The sequence below is a fragment of the Delphinus delphis genome, chromosome 14, assembly GCF_949987515.2.
Source record: "Delphinus delphis chromosome 14, mDelDel1.2, whole genome shotgun sequence".
Taxonomy (NCBI): domain Eukaryota; kingdom Metazoa; phylum Chordata; class Mammalia; order Artiodactyla; family Delphinidae; genus Delphinus; species Delphinus delphis.
The window spans coordinates 32,106,323-32,126,360 of NC_082696.1; the positions used below are offsets into that span (position 1 = coordinate 32,106,323).

General features: G+C 40.1%; 1 protein-coding gene across 7 annotated transcripts in view; it reads right to left on the reverse strand.

Moving 5' to 3' along the window:
* Positions 1 to 20,038, reverse strand: part of L3MBTL3 (L3MBTL histone methyl-lysine binding protein 3) — a 117,759-nt gene that overhangs the window by 70,768 nt on the left and 26,953 nt on the right. For 4 of the 7 annotated variants that reach the window (XM_060029973.1, XM_060029974.1, XM_060029972.1 and 1 more), the window contains 9 exons: positions 17,106 to 17,217; positions 16,658 to 16,732; positions 15,058 to 15,217; positions 13,781 to 13,913; positions 11,819 to 11,903; positions 10,118 to 10,209; positions 8,072 to 8,176; positions 2,711 to 2,846; positions 712 to 803 (listed from right to left, as the gene is read on the reverse strand). In XM_060029973.1, coding sequence (XP_059885956.1) covers positions 712 to 803; positions 2,711 to 2,846; positions 8,072 to 8,176; positions 10,118 to 10,209; positions 11,819 to 11,903; positions 13,781 to 13,913; positions 15,058 to 15,217; positions 16,658 to 16,732; positions 17,106 to 17,217 — 990 coding nt within the window. The remainder of the gene's footprint in view (positions 1 to 711; positions 804 to 2,710; positions 2,847 to 8,071; positions 8,177 to 10,117; positions 10,210 to 11,818; positions 11,904 to 13,780; positions 13,914 to 15,057; positions 15,218 to 16,657; positions 16,733 to 17,105; positions 17,218 to 20,038) is intronic. The other 3 variants (XM_060029976.1, XM_060029978.1, XM_060029977.1) reach the window with 3 other exon arrangements.

Consider the following 20,038-nt stretch of genomic DNA (forward strand, 5'->3'; position numbering starts at 1 on the left):
TGCTCCTGGGCTTGGCTGGTGAGGCGGGAAGGGCCAGTAAATCTCTTCAACCCCAGGGCTCAGAATCAAGAAACGCATCTGCCAGCAGATACAGGCCATGCATGTACTCCAACTGAGCCCTTACCAACTATGAAGATGAGACTTTGGTTTTCCACCTGCTTGCTCTCTGTTCTTTCCAATGAGATCAGAACTAGGGCAGGGAAGAAGACTAACATATCAGGCCTCCTCAGAGATGCCAACAGGTCAAGAAGTGGAAAATACAAACACATCCAGACTTTGCTTCTGTTACACTGCGGAACAGAGCTAGAAGCTGGAGAGAAGATTTAAATGATAGTCCCTAGCATGCAAACCTAAATGGGGCTACATGCATCTCACTATGTGAATCCCATCTGAACAGCACTCCTAAAGCCGAGTGACAATAACAATGAAATGTCACAATTTTTCTTATGCACCTTAATTGTAAATTATAGCTAGGTTTTATACTATGTTGCCTTTTATTATTTAACAAAAAAAGACAGCCATGTTATGGCCAAAAACAGATATTTATTCAGGATGATTTTAAGCTAATTTTAAAGTTTAATTAAGATAAGAGCACTGTATTTACCAAAGCTATAAAATTTATTATAGTTTCTTGTTATCCCTTGTAATTTATCTAGTGAAACACTCAAAAGCCAGTTCCTGTGAAAGGAGAAGTATTTTGGAGGTACTTACTATATTCTGATTTTCAAATAATGACTTGGGAGCAGCCTGAGCTTTGCATGTCTTGAGATAAGCCTGCCAATTAAATTCTTCTTCTTTATACCCTAGGGTAAGCACATATAAACACACAGTAAAATACCAAAATATTTCACACTTTAGCTTTCCCTTCCTACTTTTATCTGTAACTCCAACATGCCAAAATCAAGCAATCAGGTGACTCTTTAAATAGACAGTATTTAACTTATAATTTATATCTATGTATTTTTATACACAGGGCATTGATTTCCAACAAATTATATTATGCTTTTCAATTCTGAATGAATGGTAATGGATGAAAAGAAAAGGTGTAAGAAAGCAAACATATATTGTACTCAGATGGACTTCTTTTTATTACCAGACCATTTCTACCAGTATTTAGGTAGAATTCCTCAGCAGTGAGCTAGAGTAGTTGAGTTCTTTGTTTTTCCCTCACCCGTTCTACTCTGGGAGACTAACTTGTAGGAACAAGTGGGAAGCTGGAAAAAATGGTAATAACAACAGATAAAATCTTTCTGGCCTGTCACCACAAGAAGGACAATTCAAGATTTATGAAGTAAGCATGTTGGCAAATTACAACAATGGAAACGTCCTTGTCTTAATTTTCACAATTTCATGTTTAATGCTGGTAAAACCAACATTTTCTTCAAAAAGGAAACTGAGCATTTAATTTTATCTACTCATGTGCTCGCTTCTACTTCCATCAAAGTCCAGAGGCTGGTGTGAAAGGAACAGCTAATAATTCACCATGTATAACAGGCCAATTTATACAAAGGCTTACAGATTCTCTTTTTCATCCTTAACTTTTCTAGGTGCTTCTGTTTGATCCTTCAGTTATCTGAAAATGCCATTCTGCCATTAATTTTTCACTTAAAACCAAAGGAGAGCTTGTCCATTAAAACCCAATAACCCTGAGACAGGCCAAAAATATCAAACTAGTAACCTGGTTCTTTGACATCAAGCAAAAAATACTGAATGTAATATGAAAAGGAAGGAAATAAGAAATTATTAAATATATTAGGGATGAACTGAAAAAGATAGGATCTGTTATTCTTGGATGTTTTGTATACATGAAACAGACAGAAGCATTGGCAGACTGTAATATAAAGAATTTAATAATAAAAGAATAACTGCTATTAGTCCAGCCCCCAGCTGAACTGATTTTCAGTGTTATATTCTCCTTTCCAGTCTCCTAAATATTCAGATATGTAAGTTCAATGCATAATTTCTCAAGATTTTTTATTTACTGAAATGTCAGTAAACAGTTAGCTATGTAAACAGGTTAGAACTAACTTTTCAATCATATTTCAAGGATGTATTTGTGCGTGTGTTGTGTGTGTGTATGAAATAGAAATCTGTAGCTAAAACCTGTAGTCAAAATTAAGTATCAAGCAGATGTTATGTGACATGCAAGTAAGTACATGGACATAGTTTATTCTCTTAAGTAGGATCCTATTTTTAAAATTTCTTTCGCTTTATTTTATTTTATTTTTAATTTATTTATTTATTTTTGGCTGTGTTGGGTCTTTGTTGCTGCGCACGGGCTTTCTCTCTAGTTGCGGCGAGCGGGGGCCACTCTTGGTTGTGGTGCATGGGCTTCTCATTGCGGTGGCTTCTCTTGTTGCGGAGCACGGGCTCTATGTGCGTGGGCTTCAATAGTTGTGGCTCACGGGCTCCAGAGTGCAGGCTTAGTAGTCATGGCGCATGGGCTTAGCTGCTCCGCAGCATGTGGGATCTTCCCGGACCAGGGTTCGAACCCATGTCCCCTGCATTGGCAGGCGGATTCTTAACCACTGCACCAGCAGGGAAGCCCTAAATTTCCTTCACTTTAATAAACATTTTTCATCATTAACAATAAGCTTAAATTTGGGCCCACCTGAATAATCATAAAGTCTGAATTCTTAAAAATCTAAATTAAGATATAAGAAAATAAGTGTTTCAGAATATAAAATGTGAAACTAAAAAGTGACAATACCTTTTGGAGGATGGAGCTTGTGGCCAGTCTTCTCACACCACCCAACTGGGTGAATATCCAGAGCGTCTGCATTTACCCAGAAGTCGTAACAATCAGAATATCCGTCAAAGTGCAGCTTTATCCGGTACCCACAAACCTGAAACAGGTAAAGGAGGTCGATTAAAAAACAAAACAAAACAAAAAGCCCAGAATATTTCTGCACATGTACAAAAATACATTAACATGGATATCAAGTATGATATGGATTATGTTAATCAAAGCACCCTTGTTAACAGCCACAAAAACAAGTGAACAAATAACAAAATCTAAAAGCAAAGGCTATTACATTGGGAAGAGCTGAGCTACAGTGTTCTGGCATCATCCTCAGTTCCACCAGGAGCACATGCATCCTGGGTGACAATTCTCCTATGCAGACAAGTCCTCTGTTCACTCCCTACATTGAACAAGCACATGCTACCAAGGGGAGCTGGCAGCACAGGGCGCACAGCTCCTGCAGGGTGCCGGAGTGGGTGCCCTGCCGTGCACTGGCTCAGTGCTAGCTCTCTGTCCTTTATAAAGCTCCACACACAGCGATATCCAGCCAGACCATGGCTGGTGCAGACACGGGGAGAAGTCAACTTATTCTCCTCTCCACTAGTAGCAGAGTGGGGAGAAAGAAAGAAAAGCCTCCCCAGTTCATACTCAGATGAGACAGGCTCCCTGGAATCCAGTGAAAACTCACTCTGTGTAATGCATGCCGAATGCTGATGCCACATATCTGCCTAAGTTAGGGCCCCACTCGGGGGAGTTCTCAGTTGAAAAAAAAAAAGGTTATGTGGGTTTCTGGGGCCTTTGCTGGGTCACACTTGGCCTTGGGCTCTCAAGACAGTTCAGCCTCTCAGTCTCCTTCCCACTAGCACAGCAGATGTGTTCAAGTGGAACCACACGCCACATCAGACCTCTAACCACTCCAGGGCACCTGCCTTGCAGAAGTCTGAACAAGAAGCTTGAGATTAGAGCACGGAGCCAGGGCAATTCACAATCCCAAAGTAATCAGGAAGCTGTACAGTTACTGCCATGAAGAGTTCTCTAGGGCATACTGTTAAAGTTCAAGTGGCAGAACAAACTTACAGAGTGAGTCACAGTTTGTGAGAAAAATGATATTCATGTGAGTCCATGTATGTATTTGTGTGTTTCTGTGGGTATATGTATGTTATTATGTGTGTATACATATATACATATGCCCACACATATATAAATACATATATGGACTCACACACAAAAGTATATGTATTTAGACACACACACTTATATAAATACTTACATATATATGTAAATTCACAGTAAAAAAAAAGTCTGGAAGGACAGATGCCAAATATTAACAATGATTTGTTTTGAGAAGTGGGAAAGAAGAGGCAAAAGGGAAAGATGGATTTTTAAATATTTTATCTTATATATTAGCATTAAAAAAAAATAAAAGGTAGGGCTTCCCTGGTGGCGCAGTGGTTGAGAGTCCGCCTGCTGATGCAGGGGACGCGGGTTCGTGCCCCGGTCCGGGAAGATCCCACATGCCACGGAGCGGCTGGGCCCGTGAGCCATGGCCACTGAGCCTGTGCTCCACAGCGGGAGAGGCCACAACGGTGAGAGGCCCACGTACCGCAAAAAAAAAATAAAAATTAATAAAAATTAAAAAATAGAAGGTATTAATGCTACATATATAAAAGTGAAAATAAGCTGACTCCCCCCAGAGAGATAAGAACACCCTGCAGAGCCGAGACTGGAGTCTCTAGAAGCACGATCGTTCGAGAAGGGTAGGTGGCTGCCCCCCACCCATCCCATGCCAAGGAGGAGCTCAGGGGCTGCTTCTCTTACAATCCATGGAGCTAGGCAGGCCCACCCTGCCTTACCCTCAGTTGTCTCTGGTCAATGCCTAAGAAACAAGCCCCTTCAGTAATTTATCCCTTCAATCCTTCAGGGTCATACTGCTCTGAGCTTCTGCCCCATGCGCTGTCAACTTCCCACTACTCCCCCTGTAATCTCTCTACTATAGCTCACGCCCTCCGAAACCCTTTGGTAAACAGCCTTCTCCAACCTCAACTTCCTTGCTCAAAGGCACATCTGCTTCTTCCCTCTGAAGCCTTCCCTCAAGTGGAGGCTGCTCTTTCTCCTACTCTCCATCCCTCCGAGGCCCAAGCGTGGCCTCCTGCCTCAGGCCACACCACACTCCTGGGCCTGTTCTCCACCCTGCTCCTCTGAGGCCTGTGCCCTGTGGCTGCACCACTTCGCCCTCATCATCCTGCACACTACCTCCCACACATCCCTTGTCACTCATCACACTAAGCATTGGCTCACTCTCTTCCTTTCCATCCTGAGTAGTTCCACCAGGCACATGGGTGACTCAGCCAATACTGCAGCTCTTTCTCCCTGCACTTCCTCTTCTCCCATGGATCTTGTCCCATCAGAAACTGCGTTGCCTTTCAACGATTAAATTAACACATCCATTCAGTTTGCTAACCCAGTTACTCCCGATACACTTCCTTCTGAATCTCAATGAAAACTCTAGCATCTCACCTTGATTCCTCTACTTTCTCCCTAGCATCCTCCTTTCTGTGGAGCCTCCTTCCTTCGCAGTCACTTAAAATATTTTATCAACATTTTAAATTGTTGCCCTAAAATGTTGTCTGACAAAATTCCATTATCTCAAGGATCCACCCAGTCTGCACCTATACCTGGTCTAGGAACTGGTGCTAAGGGAAGAAGATGACACACAGTCAATCCTCATTATTCATGGTTTCCGTATTTGCAAATTCACCTTGATAACATACATTTGTAACCCCAAAATAATATTTGTGGGGTCTTGGGACATGGGCATGCACAGAGTGGTGAAAACTCTGACTCACCCATCATGCGAGTTTCCAGCTGAGGCTGAACAAGGCAAGATGCTCTGCCTTCGTGTTTCGTACCTCACCCTACGAGCAAGTGTCCTTTATGTTACCTACTTAGTTAGTGTCACGTTTTTTCATGTTTCGTGCTTTTTGTTGTGATTTTGCTATTTAAAACCGCCCATAAGCCTAGTACTGAAGTGCTAGGAAGTGTTTCTAAGTACAGGAAGGCCGGCAAGTGCCTGACAGGGAAGATCTGTGTAACAGATAAGCTTCATCAGGCATAAGTTACAGCGCTGGTGGCCATGAGTTCAATGTTACGGAATCAACAATAGACATACAGGTTGTCTTCACACAGAAACATAAAACAAGGTTAGTGCTGATCGGCTGACGAGAATGTTGTGACCAGAGGCTCCCAGGAACCTAACCCTGTATTTCCCCTAAGCGCAATGGTTCAGTAGTATTTACGGAATATAACTACCATAAATAACGTGAATCAAATGTACCTGTTTACCGCACTCTCCCTACTGCACAGCAATCCTTCTAGACGTGCCTGGCCAGTTCCCTCTCCCATTCTTCACAATGGCCTTTTTAAACCTCCTCCCTCTCTTTCAGCTACCAATCCCACTATCTCTATCGTCAATCTCAGCTGACGCTTTACTTCCAGAAGTTGCCTCCAAACTGGCAAACCTGCCCCCGCCCACCACACCCATCCTTTCCTGCTCTCCCCTGCAGAACCCAAGGAGAGACTCCCCCTGCTGGCGAAGGCTTGGATCTCCTCATATACTCTGGATCCCATCTTCTCCCATCCCTTCTTTGTCAATTATCTGCTCTCTCTGAGCCTTCCAATCCTCTGCTCCCCAATGACTTCTTCAGAATTCAAGCATTCTCTAGCCAGTCTCTTCTCATTACAACAAAAAGGGAGGGATGAGGGAGAGAGCGAGAAAAAGCAAAGAAAAAACTATCTTTTAGGCTTAGACAAATTCTTGTACACTCTTGGTGACAATCTAACGACTGATAAACTTTTTTGGAGCACAAAATAGCAATATGCATCAAAATTTAAACATCCTTAACTATCAACCTGGTAATTCTAGGGATGGCTCCTACAGACATACTCACTATGCAAAAAACAAAACAAAACAAATAAAAAAAAAGCCAACAAAAAACACCGAAATATAAAAGGATGCTCACAGAGGCACTGTTTGTAATAATGAGAAAGTGAAGACCACTCAGTTGTTCATCAATATGAGAACAATTAAGTAAACTGCAGCAATTCGTGAACTGGAATACTACTCACTGGTTAAAAATATTATATATGTATAATATAATATATAAGATACAGTGTCACAAAAGCAAGTTGCATAATATTATGTATATCACTTACATGTAAAAAAGAGAAAAATATATTTATACATATTTTTACATGCAGAGAAAACATCTGGAAGGAACACCATGAACTCATAAGTGTCGTTATCTTTGGAATACAGAATGAGGAAAACAGGGTGGACACAGAACTTCTGTTTTTTAATTATATATACTCTTACACCAGCTGACATTTCCAGGATGAGCAAACATTACTGTAATGATAAAAAAAAAAACTAGACAAACTAAAATAAATTTCCTTGAAAACCAAGTGCTGAAACACACACACACACACACACACACACACACACACACACACACCCCTCCCTTAAAAAGTCTCCCTTGTCTTTTACAGCCAACTTCTTAAAAGTAGTCTATACTTACTGAATGTTTTCATAAATCTCAATTGTTCTGAGAACCATATAAGCTAATACATGGAAAGCACTCAGCTCAGCATCTGTCCCATGGTACACACTGTGTAACGGTATGTTATTATTTATGGTGACTGTCATCATCCAGCTATCAGATGAGACTGTGTTGTGTAGGAGCCAAACTTCTTACAAATCCACTAAGTCACTGCAGGAAAACTATGATAACTAAAACTAATACACGTGATGGTCTTATTCTTTGAGGAAAATTTTAAAAGATACATACCCCTGACTCAAGGAAGAGAACAAGGAGGGAAGCACATAAAGGAAAAAAAAATTCTAAGAGCTTTCAGTAATATATTGGACTAAGATATATCTAATTGACTTGGACATCTTTTCGTGAAAAATTTCAAAGAGATACCTTGAAATACTGAAATTAATATAAATATCCGTTGGTCTGTTCCTTATGTTAAGGAACATGGTATGGTAAAGCCTATGGCGTCAGACAGACCAGGGGTCAAATCCTGGTTCTACGACTTTGAAGCTGTGTGGCCTTGTATACCTCACTTAACCTCTCTGAGCCTCAGTTCCTTCATCTATAGAACAGGGATGAGAAGGGGTTCTTGCAAAGATTAAATGAGGTAATGTTTACAAAACGCTAAGCACCGCGCCTGGCATAAAGTAAGCACTCAACAAATGGCACCTTTTCCCATTATTAAATCCCTATAATCACTATTTTGTTTTAAAAATAAAGATGAGGCAAAGCTTACCTCAGCCACAGTGAGGACGCAGTACACGGACTGATGCTCAGGGTCCACGCCTTCTAATTTCATGCCAACTTTAAACCCATTTTTGTTATATGGAAAAGATTGATACTAAAATGCAAAATGACAGCAGTTTCAGTGAGTGATCACCTTTCTTCAATAAAGACTATATAACCAAATACATAAACAACTCCTAAAAATCCAGAAGAAAAGGATCACTGGGTCATCTCATGGAAAAATGCACAAAGACTATAAACAGGTGACAGAAGAGGAAATTTACATGTCTTATCGACTTAAAAAGATGCTGAATCTCCCCCATAAGAGTCATACAAAGTAAAATTACAGTAAAATATACTTCACCCGTCAGACTGATAAAGAGCAAAAAGTTTGGTTGCAGTGCTTTGGCAAGGCTCTAGGGAAGGAGATGCACACATACATCGCTAACAGGGACATAAACTTGTACGACCTCTAGCAATCTCATGATATCCATAAAAAAGAACATTCTCTTTGACTCAGCAATTCTAATCCTGGGGAATTATCCAACAGAGATAGCCACGTATGTGCTAAAGGAGAGGTGTACGAGGTTATTCACCAAGGCATTTACTTACCAAAAGACTCATGTATATATATTATATAGTCCATACATACAGATAGCATTTCGTCTTATATCTGTTCCATGATAATTTAAGGTGGTCCCTACCGACTGACACATATATGTGTGTCATACTCATGTAATATATATGACATACATATATGACATATATGTCAATCCATAGTGATCAGCTTACATTATTATGGAACAAACATAAGATGGAATACGATGCATCAGTATAAAAGACTGATGAAGTGGTTAGATGAACTGAGATGGAATAATCTCCAAGCTAAGGTAGACAAAAAGCAAAGTCCAAAACAGTATGTGACATATGTTATCATTTGGTTAAAGACAGGGAGGGGAGGATTTGTGTCTATATATTGCTTATATGTGCATACAATTTTCTTATAGCGCCTTCGTGTTTTAATCACATGAATGTATTACTGATTCAAGTAATTAGCTGTATTTAAGCTTTTTTAAATAAATTATAAAAAAGTCTATTCTGCAAAGGACCAAAGTTGCAGAAAATAATTATACAGAACAAGTCATATGCAATTACTATTACATATTAAATATTTTAATGTAGATGTAATCATCCCAACATTTACTATTCACCACTTTTAAAAAAAATTTTATTGAATACTCACCACTTCTTAAAAACTCTGTGTTCATACATATATATAACAAAGTATTGATGGCAGATTTATTACATACCATGATTCTATATAATTAAATCATTTAAACCAAGGGTCAGCAAACTACAGTCTAAGGGACAAATCCAGCCCACCACCTGTTTTTGTAAATAAAATTTTATTGGAATACAGCCATGTTCACTCATTTATGTATTGTCTCTAGCTACTTTCATTACAAGAACAGAGTTGAGTTGTTACATCTGAGACCACATACCCCATAAAGCCTACAATATTTTCTATTGTCCTTTATGGAAAAAGTTTACTGACCCGTGGTCTAGCCCAGAGACAGCAGTTCCCACTCAGAACTACTTTTATTGATTTTAACTCACTCATGATAAAATATTTTTCCATAGTTATACAGTAACCCCTCTTTCAATGTTTTGTTGTGATGTTACGTAAACCACAGTAACTCATTTTTATTCTCCCAAAGACACGATGTTGACATGAAATTTTACGCTAGTTCTTCTTCATCTACTAGTTTTTCAGTAGTAGTAGAAACATCCCTTTTAAAATCAGTGAGAAAGCCTGGTAAATATTGAGAAGAAAGAGCACGCGCACGCGCGTGTGCGTGCATGAGGTGTGCTCACGCACGTGGCACTGGGGAAGGTGTGCGTATAAATGCTAGCTGCCCTCGGAGGCACCCCTCCACATATGAAAAATAATATGTTTGAGAAATTATCCCAAGTCACGTTTCCTAAACAGACAGTAGAAACGGCAGTACCAATTCCAGGGAAGCGTTATGGACAGTGTTTCTAGAAGGGCCTGTACCTCCTTGAACAGCTTTGCTGGCACTGCCACAGCTTTTTCCTCTTCCAGGTAGGACGCCCAGCACCAAGCTTTCTTTCCTTTAGGAGGCAAACCTGAAAAGCGAATGAAACCAAAATGACAGAATTTCCAAATCTAAGAAATCAGAGTGGTACGCTATGAACTTTCACTTCCCTAACTATCCCCAGGCCTGGCTCTTCTCTTACTTTCATGGCTGGTATTTCTCAATCTCTTTTCCTGGCTCCTCTTCCAAAGAAATGAGAGCTAACAAGTGAACTGTGTGTATATCCAGGTATGAGTGTAGAGAAAAGAAGCAGAAGAACTTAAGGTTAATGAAGAAGATGTAGTAGGAAGCCAAGAAAGAATAGTACCATGGAAGCTATAGCAAGTAAGAGCTTCTTCTAGAAGCAGGATGCTCAAATTTCTTTTTCCTAAGCAATCAGGAAGTTGAGGACTGAGAAAAGGTCAGTGCACTGAGTGGTTAGGGACTGACTGTTAATCTTTCTCCAAGATTAAAAAAAAAAAAAGGGGAGGGGGGAATCAAGGTGCCAAAGGCCAAATTGAAGTAGCAAAAGAATACATAAATGATAAACATACGGAGTTGGCTAATATCAAATTTATTTGGGATTAATTTGACAAAAAATGAAAATGAAAGGAAGGGTATAACAGCTTGATGGGTATTAAAATTGGGGGAATGGTATTTTGGGGATGAGATTGCAACAGGCAATGATGAAGCTCATGAAGAGGAAAAAAAAAAGGAACACCTAAGAGGGGGAAATGACTGAAGGAACAAGGTCACAGAAGGGCCAGAGCCCTGAGAGTAGAAATGAAGGGGAAGGGAGAGTCAGGATAAAGACACTTTTGAGGCAGAGTGCAGAGTAACTGAGAATTTACTCCCTTTAATTTCAGTGACATAAGATAGAAGGTCATCTGCCCCCAAATGTAAAAGTTAGGCTGTGTGCTTGACGCAGGTAGAAATATCTCAAACTCTTTTTGAGGAATTAAGAGCAGAATGAGCAAGGAACGCAGCCAAACCCTGAAGAGGAGCGCTGGGTTCAGGCCTTGATCTGCAGGGACAATGTGACTGGCAGGTCAGAACTGGACTGTGCAAAGTACAGTGACCTAACGTGGAGGACCGGCCAGGCAGATGTGGCAGGTCCTTCCTTTGGATACAGCCTAGTGGGGCACACGGAGGCTTCTATGGAGATGACCCAAGGTCCACGATGAATAAGGCAGCGAGTTCATCCACCAAGTACTGAAGGGCAGGGCCTCATGAGCATAAAGGACTAGATTCCTCATGAGAATAAAGTGTTCCTTGAGGAACAAAGAAAAAAAAAAGGTACCACGTCAGGAGGTCATGGTTGAGAGGAAACTTTAAAAATCTACAACCTTAGGAAATGAATAAGAACAGAGGTTTTAGTCAAAGTGCGTAAGTGAAAGATATCTACTGGATGGAAAAATAAATAATGGAAAGTGGTCTCAAGTTTGCCCTGACACTACTCAAAAGTTGCTAATTTCCACTTTTCCCCCTTATCTACTTCTTCTAAACTCTAATTTTTATTGACACAATTTAATCAAAGAGAACCCCCAAACGATCCTTTAACTGCCATAGTGTGCATTACAATTAAGACTAAAATGTGTACCTGTGTGAAATATTTTCAGCTTCATAAAGTTACAAATAAAACCTTCCTTTCATCAACTCACCCTGCTTTAATACAGCCGAATCACCTCGCCTTTTCCTTCGGGCTCTCTGCGAACCCCTCAGGATTCTTCCATCTTGTCTGTTTTCCTACAATAAGGAAGAAAAGTTTATGATTTTAAAAAGTTCATGAAATTGGCACCGATGAAAAGTTAGAGAGCTGTCAGAAAGCATTATTTTTTTTTTGGACTCTTCTTCAATTTCACTTCATAACTTTTAAAAGAAAGTAAGAATATAGGTCACTTGAGAACTGTGTTGCTTTTGGCCTGAGGTCCTTACAAAATAAGAACATTTCCAAGAATTACACTCTGTTATAGTACAGAGACAGCTCCCACCTCCTTGAAACACTTTCTTCTTTCAGCTCCTGGACCACTCTGTTCTGGCTTCCCTCACACCTCACTGGCCCCTCTTTCGCAGTCCCCCTGCTGACATCTCCTGCAACCTAATCCCCTTCTCTTCTTTATCTAATCATTCTCCCTAGGTTTTAAAGATCGTCTGTCTGCCGAACATCCCTCATCCATATCTCCAGCCCTGACCTCTTCCCTGGCTCCACAGTCATGTATCCAGATGCCTACTTGGGATCTTCGCTTGGATGTCTAATAAGAATCTCAAACTCACGACGGCCAAAGGACTCTAGACGCTATACTCCACTCTGGCCTTCCCAGTCTCAAGTAATGGCATGATTAGCCAGTCCGTAGTTCAAGCCCAAAAGCTAAGGGTTATCTCTGATTCCTCTCTTTCCCTCATACACCCCGACAACCCTACCTTTAGCATCTATCTCAAATCCGCCGACTTCTGTCTTAAACAGCCCTCTTATTTAGTCACTGCAATAAACTCCTGACTGGTTTCCCTGATTCTACTCTTGCTCTCACATGTCAAAGCTACAGTGATCATTTTAAAACATTAATCGTATCAAAGTATTCCCCTGCCTTCAACTTTCCAATGGCTTCCTATCATACTCAGCATAAAGTGCAAACCCATTACTCTGGTTTACCATAAAGCCCTGGACCACACAGAACTCTTCAGCCTCCTCTTACTCCATTCTCCCCTAGCCCTCAAGGCTCAACTACCTTGTCTTCTTTATTTCCTTAAACAAAACATGCTACACGGATTCTTACCTTATGGTCTTTTCCCTAGCAATTCCACTGCCCCACGGGGCTTCTCACTCCCAACTTTACATCAGGCTCCTTCTTATCATTCAGATCACACTGTCCAAGCCACCCTCCCTAGGAGGCCTCCCTGATAACCCAACTTAAAGCAGTCAGATCATCTTAATGCCCTATTGTAATTCTCGGCATAGCGCTCAGCACAGGTTGATACTGCCCTTGTTTATTTTGTTAATTTTATGTCCCCTTAACAAAAATGTAATGTCCCTGAGAAAAGAAACCCTGTCTTCCTGCTGTCTTATTCATCCCTGCATTCCCAACTCCTAAAACAGTGACTAGCCAATCATCGTTGCTCAATATTGATCTTAAGGAAAATGCTTTGAGACCTCAAAGCTCTCTTTTCATATAGAGTTACTAATAAATATTTTAGAGAGGGGATGTTTATGTTTTAATTAGCATATTGTGAATTAGTTTTAGCTAAATATACCTGACATTCATCTGCCATTTTATACCTACCCACATCGTTTTATGAGATCTGTCTGCAATTTACCAAAATGGGATTGGCATTTTGCTGTCAAGAGGAATCTAAAATTCATTCGCGCAACTGAAGGTTCTCCTGGTGCCTCTCTCACTGCAGCAGTAAATTCCAGAACATCCTACTTCTTCACCCTGAGGAAGGGGTACTACTATTTATAACTCCCACCTTGAGATGAGGACAGTGACATAGAGAGGGTAGGTGGGTAACCTCCTGATGGTAAAACAAGGTCACGGAACCAACATGTGAACTCGGGTAACTGGCTCCAGAGCCGGTGCCTTGGGCCGCGGTGCTACCCGCGAAGGCGCGGCCCTGTGGGTACTAACCGTCTCCTCATCTCGCTCTTCCTCCTCCTTGGAGTCCGCTTTCAGAGATAACTTGGGCTTCTTCTTCCGACTACACTTAGGATCTTCCTCCTCATTGTCTTCTCCCACGTCCCTTTCTTCCTTCTGATCTCTGCTGAATTTATAAACCCAAAAAAGTGACAGGAGACAATACCCATCAAATATCTGCATGCTGATTAGCAACGCAAAACTCATTAAAAAAATATTTAACCACCAGGAGAATGGTGTACATATCATAGATAAGAGACACTTCAAACCACCCTCATGTATAACACTGTCAAGACAGAAAGTGGAAATCAGCTTACGTATTAATTTATATAATTATTATAATTATGTAATTAGTGATATAATTTTAAAAGGGCACCAGCACTACAGGTGAAACAGGTTCTAACAAGTTTAAAATTATTTGTCTTCCACAGCTGCCATCCATACTAATGAAAGAATCGATTATTTAGAGATATTCTAGTCTTCAGGGGCAATTAAAGCAAGGATCTAGCAATTATTAAGAATGCCAAGTCCAACTGAAAAAGGCCAAGTGTAACTTTGTAAAACATCAGGTGGCTAACGAAAACAGACAATTCTCCAGCCTGTTCTGACTGAAACACATGGGAAACTCCACTCAAACATAAAATGCCAAGTCATTTACTTGTAGTATACGAGTATGCACAGGAAATACACCTTGTTGGTGATGAGCTGACCTCGTCAGACAGTTCCCAATGGCAGTCACACCACCGTCAGTCACAGCTGACGGCCCTGACTCGGAATCCTCAGTCCATCCTGAGGTCAGCAGTAACACAACTACCACACTACTCACTATGGCCATTCAGCGGATTCTCAGTCAGGGGAAGCTTCAGTCCATTTGTGGAGTTTTAGTTGAATTACCTAAGACCTCCCAAAATATAAACAAAAGTGTGTTTCCACAAACATGAGTATCATTAAAATGTGTATGTAGCCCAAAGAAATCTAAATACTCTTGGCTGGGGAGCGATAAAATTAATGTAAACAAAAGGCTATAAAGAAAGAGGCAGAGGTTGTATTGCAGCTAGGACGTGAACAGCACAACTCAGTTCAGACATGACCAAAGACACCAGTCCAGTAGTGGGATCAGGGTCCAAGTGTCTCCAAAGGGAAAGTCTCTGGGGGAAAAAAGATATTTTTGGATGACAGACATCAGAGAGCACAAAACCTCTGTATTCCCAAGCACCAGGACCTTGGACTCTAAAACTCATATTATAGATGGAATGGGGGCAAAAACCTACTTGTCTTTGATATGCCGAGCACAATTCTGGCTGCAATAGTTTCCTCCAGAAAGACACTCATCTACGTTGCCATACTGACAACAGTTCTCACAGAATTGAAGCCCTTCTACTTTCACTGGATCCTTCAACCTGAAAGGCATCCCAGTCTTCTCGGAAAAGACTAGAAGACGAAAAGAAGAAAAAAAAGTTAAAACCATGACAGAAATCATTGCAAAACACATTTAGACTTTTTCTTCTAATAATTTTGTTAGCAACACAATAAAAGAATAATGTTTGTTGAATGAATGAATGCATGATCAAACCACACAGCGCTTGGGAGGGAGAAGAGGATGGGCTTGACAGGAATCACTCAAATTATTTACATAACACACAAAAAAATTCTTCAGAACAGGTAGACAAAAGCTTGTCCAAGGCCTTTTCTACAGAGTTCAAAGTAAAATGAAGAAAATTTCATTAGTCACTAAATTCGGAAGATGAAACCAACCATCCATAGACTCCTATACAGCTGTATCTTTCTGACAAAATTTTAAAAGGGTTATCTATGTTCTATCGTGTTTTTGATGAGTGACTCTTTTACTTAATGGGCTGAATCAACATCTTTCTATTTTACTTTTAATGCAGAAGATCTCCTAAATCATAATTATCCATATTGTCTAGGAGCTCACATTTCCTTTTGCTTGAATCGTTAGGCTAATCATTCATTCAGCAAACATTTATTAGGCACCAATTTACGCTAGACACTGATGACAGTATAGACCTTGCCCAAGAGAGCTCACAGTCTAGAAGAGAAGACAGACAAGAAAACCAATATTTATAATAAAATGTGACACATGCAATAATTGAAGCATGAACAAGTTCCAGAAGTAGTACAGAGGAAGAAGTGACTCATCCTTCCCGGGGGGAGGTCAAGGAAAGATTTTCTGATATAAAGCCTCAACAGGGTTTTGAAGGCCAAAGAGGAATTTACCAACTGGACAAAGAGAGAAACAGCATCCCAGCCAGAAGAAACAGCATGAGCACAAAAGGCAAGAAAGTATGAAACCGCATGATACGTTGGGAGAATTTTATGTCATTCAGTGCTGCTGGCCCTGTCAGAACACAGCATACAAAGAACAGAACAGAGAGCAAAGACACAAAGCAAGCAGGTGGGTGCGGGTCACCCGGATCTTTGTCTGTTTTGCTAAAGAGACAATAAGAAGTTGGTGAAGTGTCAGATAAGCAATCTACACAAGGTCCTCTGACTTCGGTGTGCGGGGTAAATTGGGGGAAATCAGAAGCAGAGTGATTCTTTAGGAGCCCGTCTGCAGTAATTCAGGTGAGAGGTGATTAGGCCCTCAACTAAGGCAGTGGCAGTGATGATAGGTAGAAAAGGCCAGATCTGAGATGTATTTAGGAAATAAACACCAAGAGGATTAGGTAACAGGCTATGGGGCTGGGAGAGAACAAATTCAGGATGACTCCTAGACTTCTCGCTTGTCCACTGGGTGGATGGTGCTACCATCAATTGATATTACGGGCTACAGAAGAAAAAGCAGGTTGGGGGGAGGGGAGAAAGAAATAGAAAATGAATCGCATTTCAGACATGTGGAGTTTGAGGTACCTGTGGGACATCCAGGTGGAGATGTCCAGTAGGCAGGTGGAAATACGGGCCTGGAGCTCGGGGGAGAGGTCGGGGCTGGAGATATAGATTTAGGAGTCATCAGCATCTAGGTGTTAGTTACAACCATCGGAGTAGATGAGAAAAAAGTGGCAGGCTTTTGGCTAAATCACCTGGGTAGGCTATCACAACATGGATTTACTTGATAATTTCCAATTAACCTAATGCTACGACAGATCTGGCATAAAGAAAGAAGACACTTTATAGTTATTTTAAAATATAAAAGCTGGTTCCATATTAGTTTCGTCATAGAAATTTACCTAAGAATATGTGACACAAAGATCACCCAGGATTTTCAAAGTTCCAGCCTATTATAAAACCTTAGATATTCTTACATTAAAACTCTTCAAAAAAAAAAAAAGAAAGGACAATGCAGATGACCTGTTCTTACCTTCTTGAGCAGTTGGTACCATCCAAGTTGTGGTAGCTGTTGCTTTTTTAACATTTTCCATCTCACTCTCATCTGTAATAACTTCCAAGGCGCCAAACTCATTTACACGGAACTAGTGATAACAGTAGAAAGAGGCAAAATTTACAAAAGTGCTCAGAAAAGTCAACATTTAATGGCTGGCACATGTAGTCTTTAAGCAAATGAACTACGTTTTTATAAAGTTAATTTCAACAATTATATCCAGAAAAGCCCACTACCACTATTAAGCCCTTTGCATTTACCAATTTTGGAATTTCAGGAAGGGGGAACAGAACAATGCAACAAAGAACTTCTTAAGGATACAAACAACCACCCCTGCACTGTCCTATGGAGTTGCCAGCTCACTTATATGGCTTATAATTTCAAACACTGTTTTTTTTTTTTTTTTTTTGCTAAGACTGTTTTTCTTGTTTCATATTACTGCTTATTTGATGATCAAAGTTAGTAAAAGGAGAATTACTGTTTTCCCAGCAATCAACTTGTCTCACCCAAGTTCACCTAGTTCAAAGAGCAGGAATATCATCATTCTAGAAACTGTGACTTGCATGTCCCTATCCCCATATTCCAAGATATGAGGAAGGAAGGCTAAGCATGAGTCATGGGACCCCCGGCCCTATACCTCCTCTTTCTTTCACCGCTCTTCAGAATTCTCTGTTATATTCATTCACTTCTAGTCCTCCTAAACTAAACCACTGGTAATATCTATGAGATGTGAACAAGCTTACTAGCTTCAGGCCAATTTTATCACTAAAAAGTAAGGGCATCTTGATTTCATGGGCATTTTTGACCCCAAATATTGAAAATTTCCTCTCACCTCATGGAGAGCCTCAAACCAAGTGTTCTTCTGCAATCTCCTGGACATACAGTTTACGTGTTGAAGACTTTTAACCACTACCTGTGTGCAGGGGCCCCATTCTCTTTGAAACAGCTAGGTTTACTCTCACTTTCATGAAGGTCAAAGTTATTCTGTATTCCTTCTGTTTTTCCATAAAACAGAATGACATTAGGGATCCACTAATCTTGACAGGGGATGAAGAGCCCAGAAAGTTCAAAATTCAAAAGGATTATAAAACTTTCGGCTTAAAGTTTTTAGATCTCTCACAGAAATATAGATGAGCATGCAAATATGAAGTATTTAAATAAGGCCTTCCACTTCCCAATCTAAAAATCTATTTGGTCAACATGCCAACAGAATGATTTATTTTACCAAACTAGATTCAGACTACAAGTCAGAAACATCATAAGCAAAATTTACAACTAATTATTCTTTCCACCAGGTGAAAATAGCACCTTAAACAATTTTCTGCACATAGTCTACAATTATTAAAAGCTTTCTAGACTGAACAAGTGACATACTTACGGAAGGTGAAAATGTTTTCTCCCTATTTCATATTCCAGATACAAGTTCCCAGGTAACATGTATATACTAAACCTAGTGGGTTCACCTAAAAATGTCTGTTTAGGAGGTGGTAAAAAGTCAATTGGAAGGGAAAGAGCTAAAAATAACTTTACTTTTTGAAAAAAAATAAAATTTTAAATGACCAACTCTGAAACCAGAATATTTCAAAATAAAGCTGACAGTACCATCTACTGGGCAAGAGTAGAAAAGCCAAGCCATCATGATTATTAATTGATGATGTTAAAAACTATGGCAGAAAATCAATTCTGAATGAAAAATTTTTAAAAACTGGCATCAGCCCAGGTAAGTAAGTTTACTTTTATTATATGCTGATGCTAATTTAAACTTTTTTGACAAATACAAAATGTGGGAAATAGCACAAAACATTTACATTACACAGAAAGTGTCCTGTGGCTTAAATTTCCAAATTGCTGCTAAACTATACCTTGGCATTTCAAACACTGAGAAAGAGAACACAGCTGAGTGGAATCTTCAAATCAAAATTCAGACCTATGACACCTGGGAGTTTTAGGTTCCAATACTTTCAAAGTTAAAAGGTAATATTCCCACATCACAACACTTAATTCCAGTTATCTTTTCCCTCTCGTGATAGTTATTGCCAGTAACTGACCTACAGTCTAAGCACAAAGTAAAGATGCAGTGCACTTAGGGAAACAGTTAACTCCCGTAAGCCAGGGACCCATGGACGGACTTAAGGGGTTGATAAATCTCAGGAAATATATGCAAAATTATGGTTAAGGGCATATATATATATATATATATATATTTTTTTTTTTTTTTTTTTTTTGGCGGTACGCAGGCCTCTCACTGTTGTGGCCTCTCCCATTGCGGAGCACAGGCTCCGGACGCGCAGGCTCAGCGGCCATGGCTCACGGGCCCAGCCGCTCTGCGGCAATGTGGGATCTTCCTGGACCGGGGCACGAACCCGTGTCCCCTGCATCGGCAGGCAGACTCTCAACCACTGCGTCACCAGGGAAGCCCAAGGGCACATATATATTTATCTGGGGATAGAGTTTATAAGTTTTATCATATTCTCAAAGGCATCCTATAACCCTGAAAAATATTTAAAAATCTACTCTAACCAAAGTTACTTTATTTCAAAAATCAGAACATTCTCTAACACTATATATAAAAATAAACTCAAAATGGATTAAAGACCTAAATGTAAGACTGGATACCATAAAACTTCGAGAGGAAAACATAGAACACTCTTTGACATAAATTATAGCAATAGTTTGGGGGGTCTATCTCCTAAAACAAAGGAAATAAAGGCCAAAAAAGGGGGGACCTATTTAAACGTAAAAGCTTTTGCACAACAAAGGTAATCATCAACAAAAGGAAAAGATAACCTACAGAATGGGAGGAAATATTTGCAAATGATATGACCAATGAGGGGTTAATATCCAACATATATAAACAGCTCATACAACTCAACACCAAAAAACAAGCAGCCCAATTAAAAAATGGGCGGAAG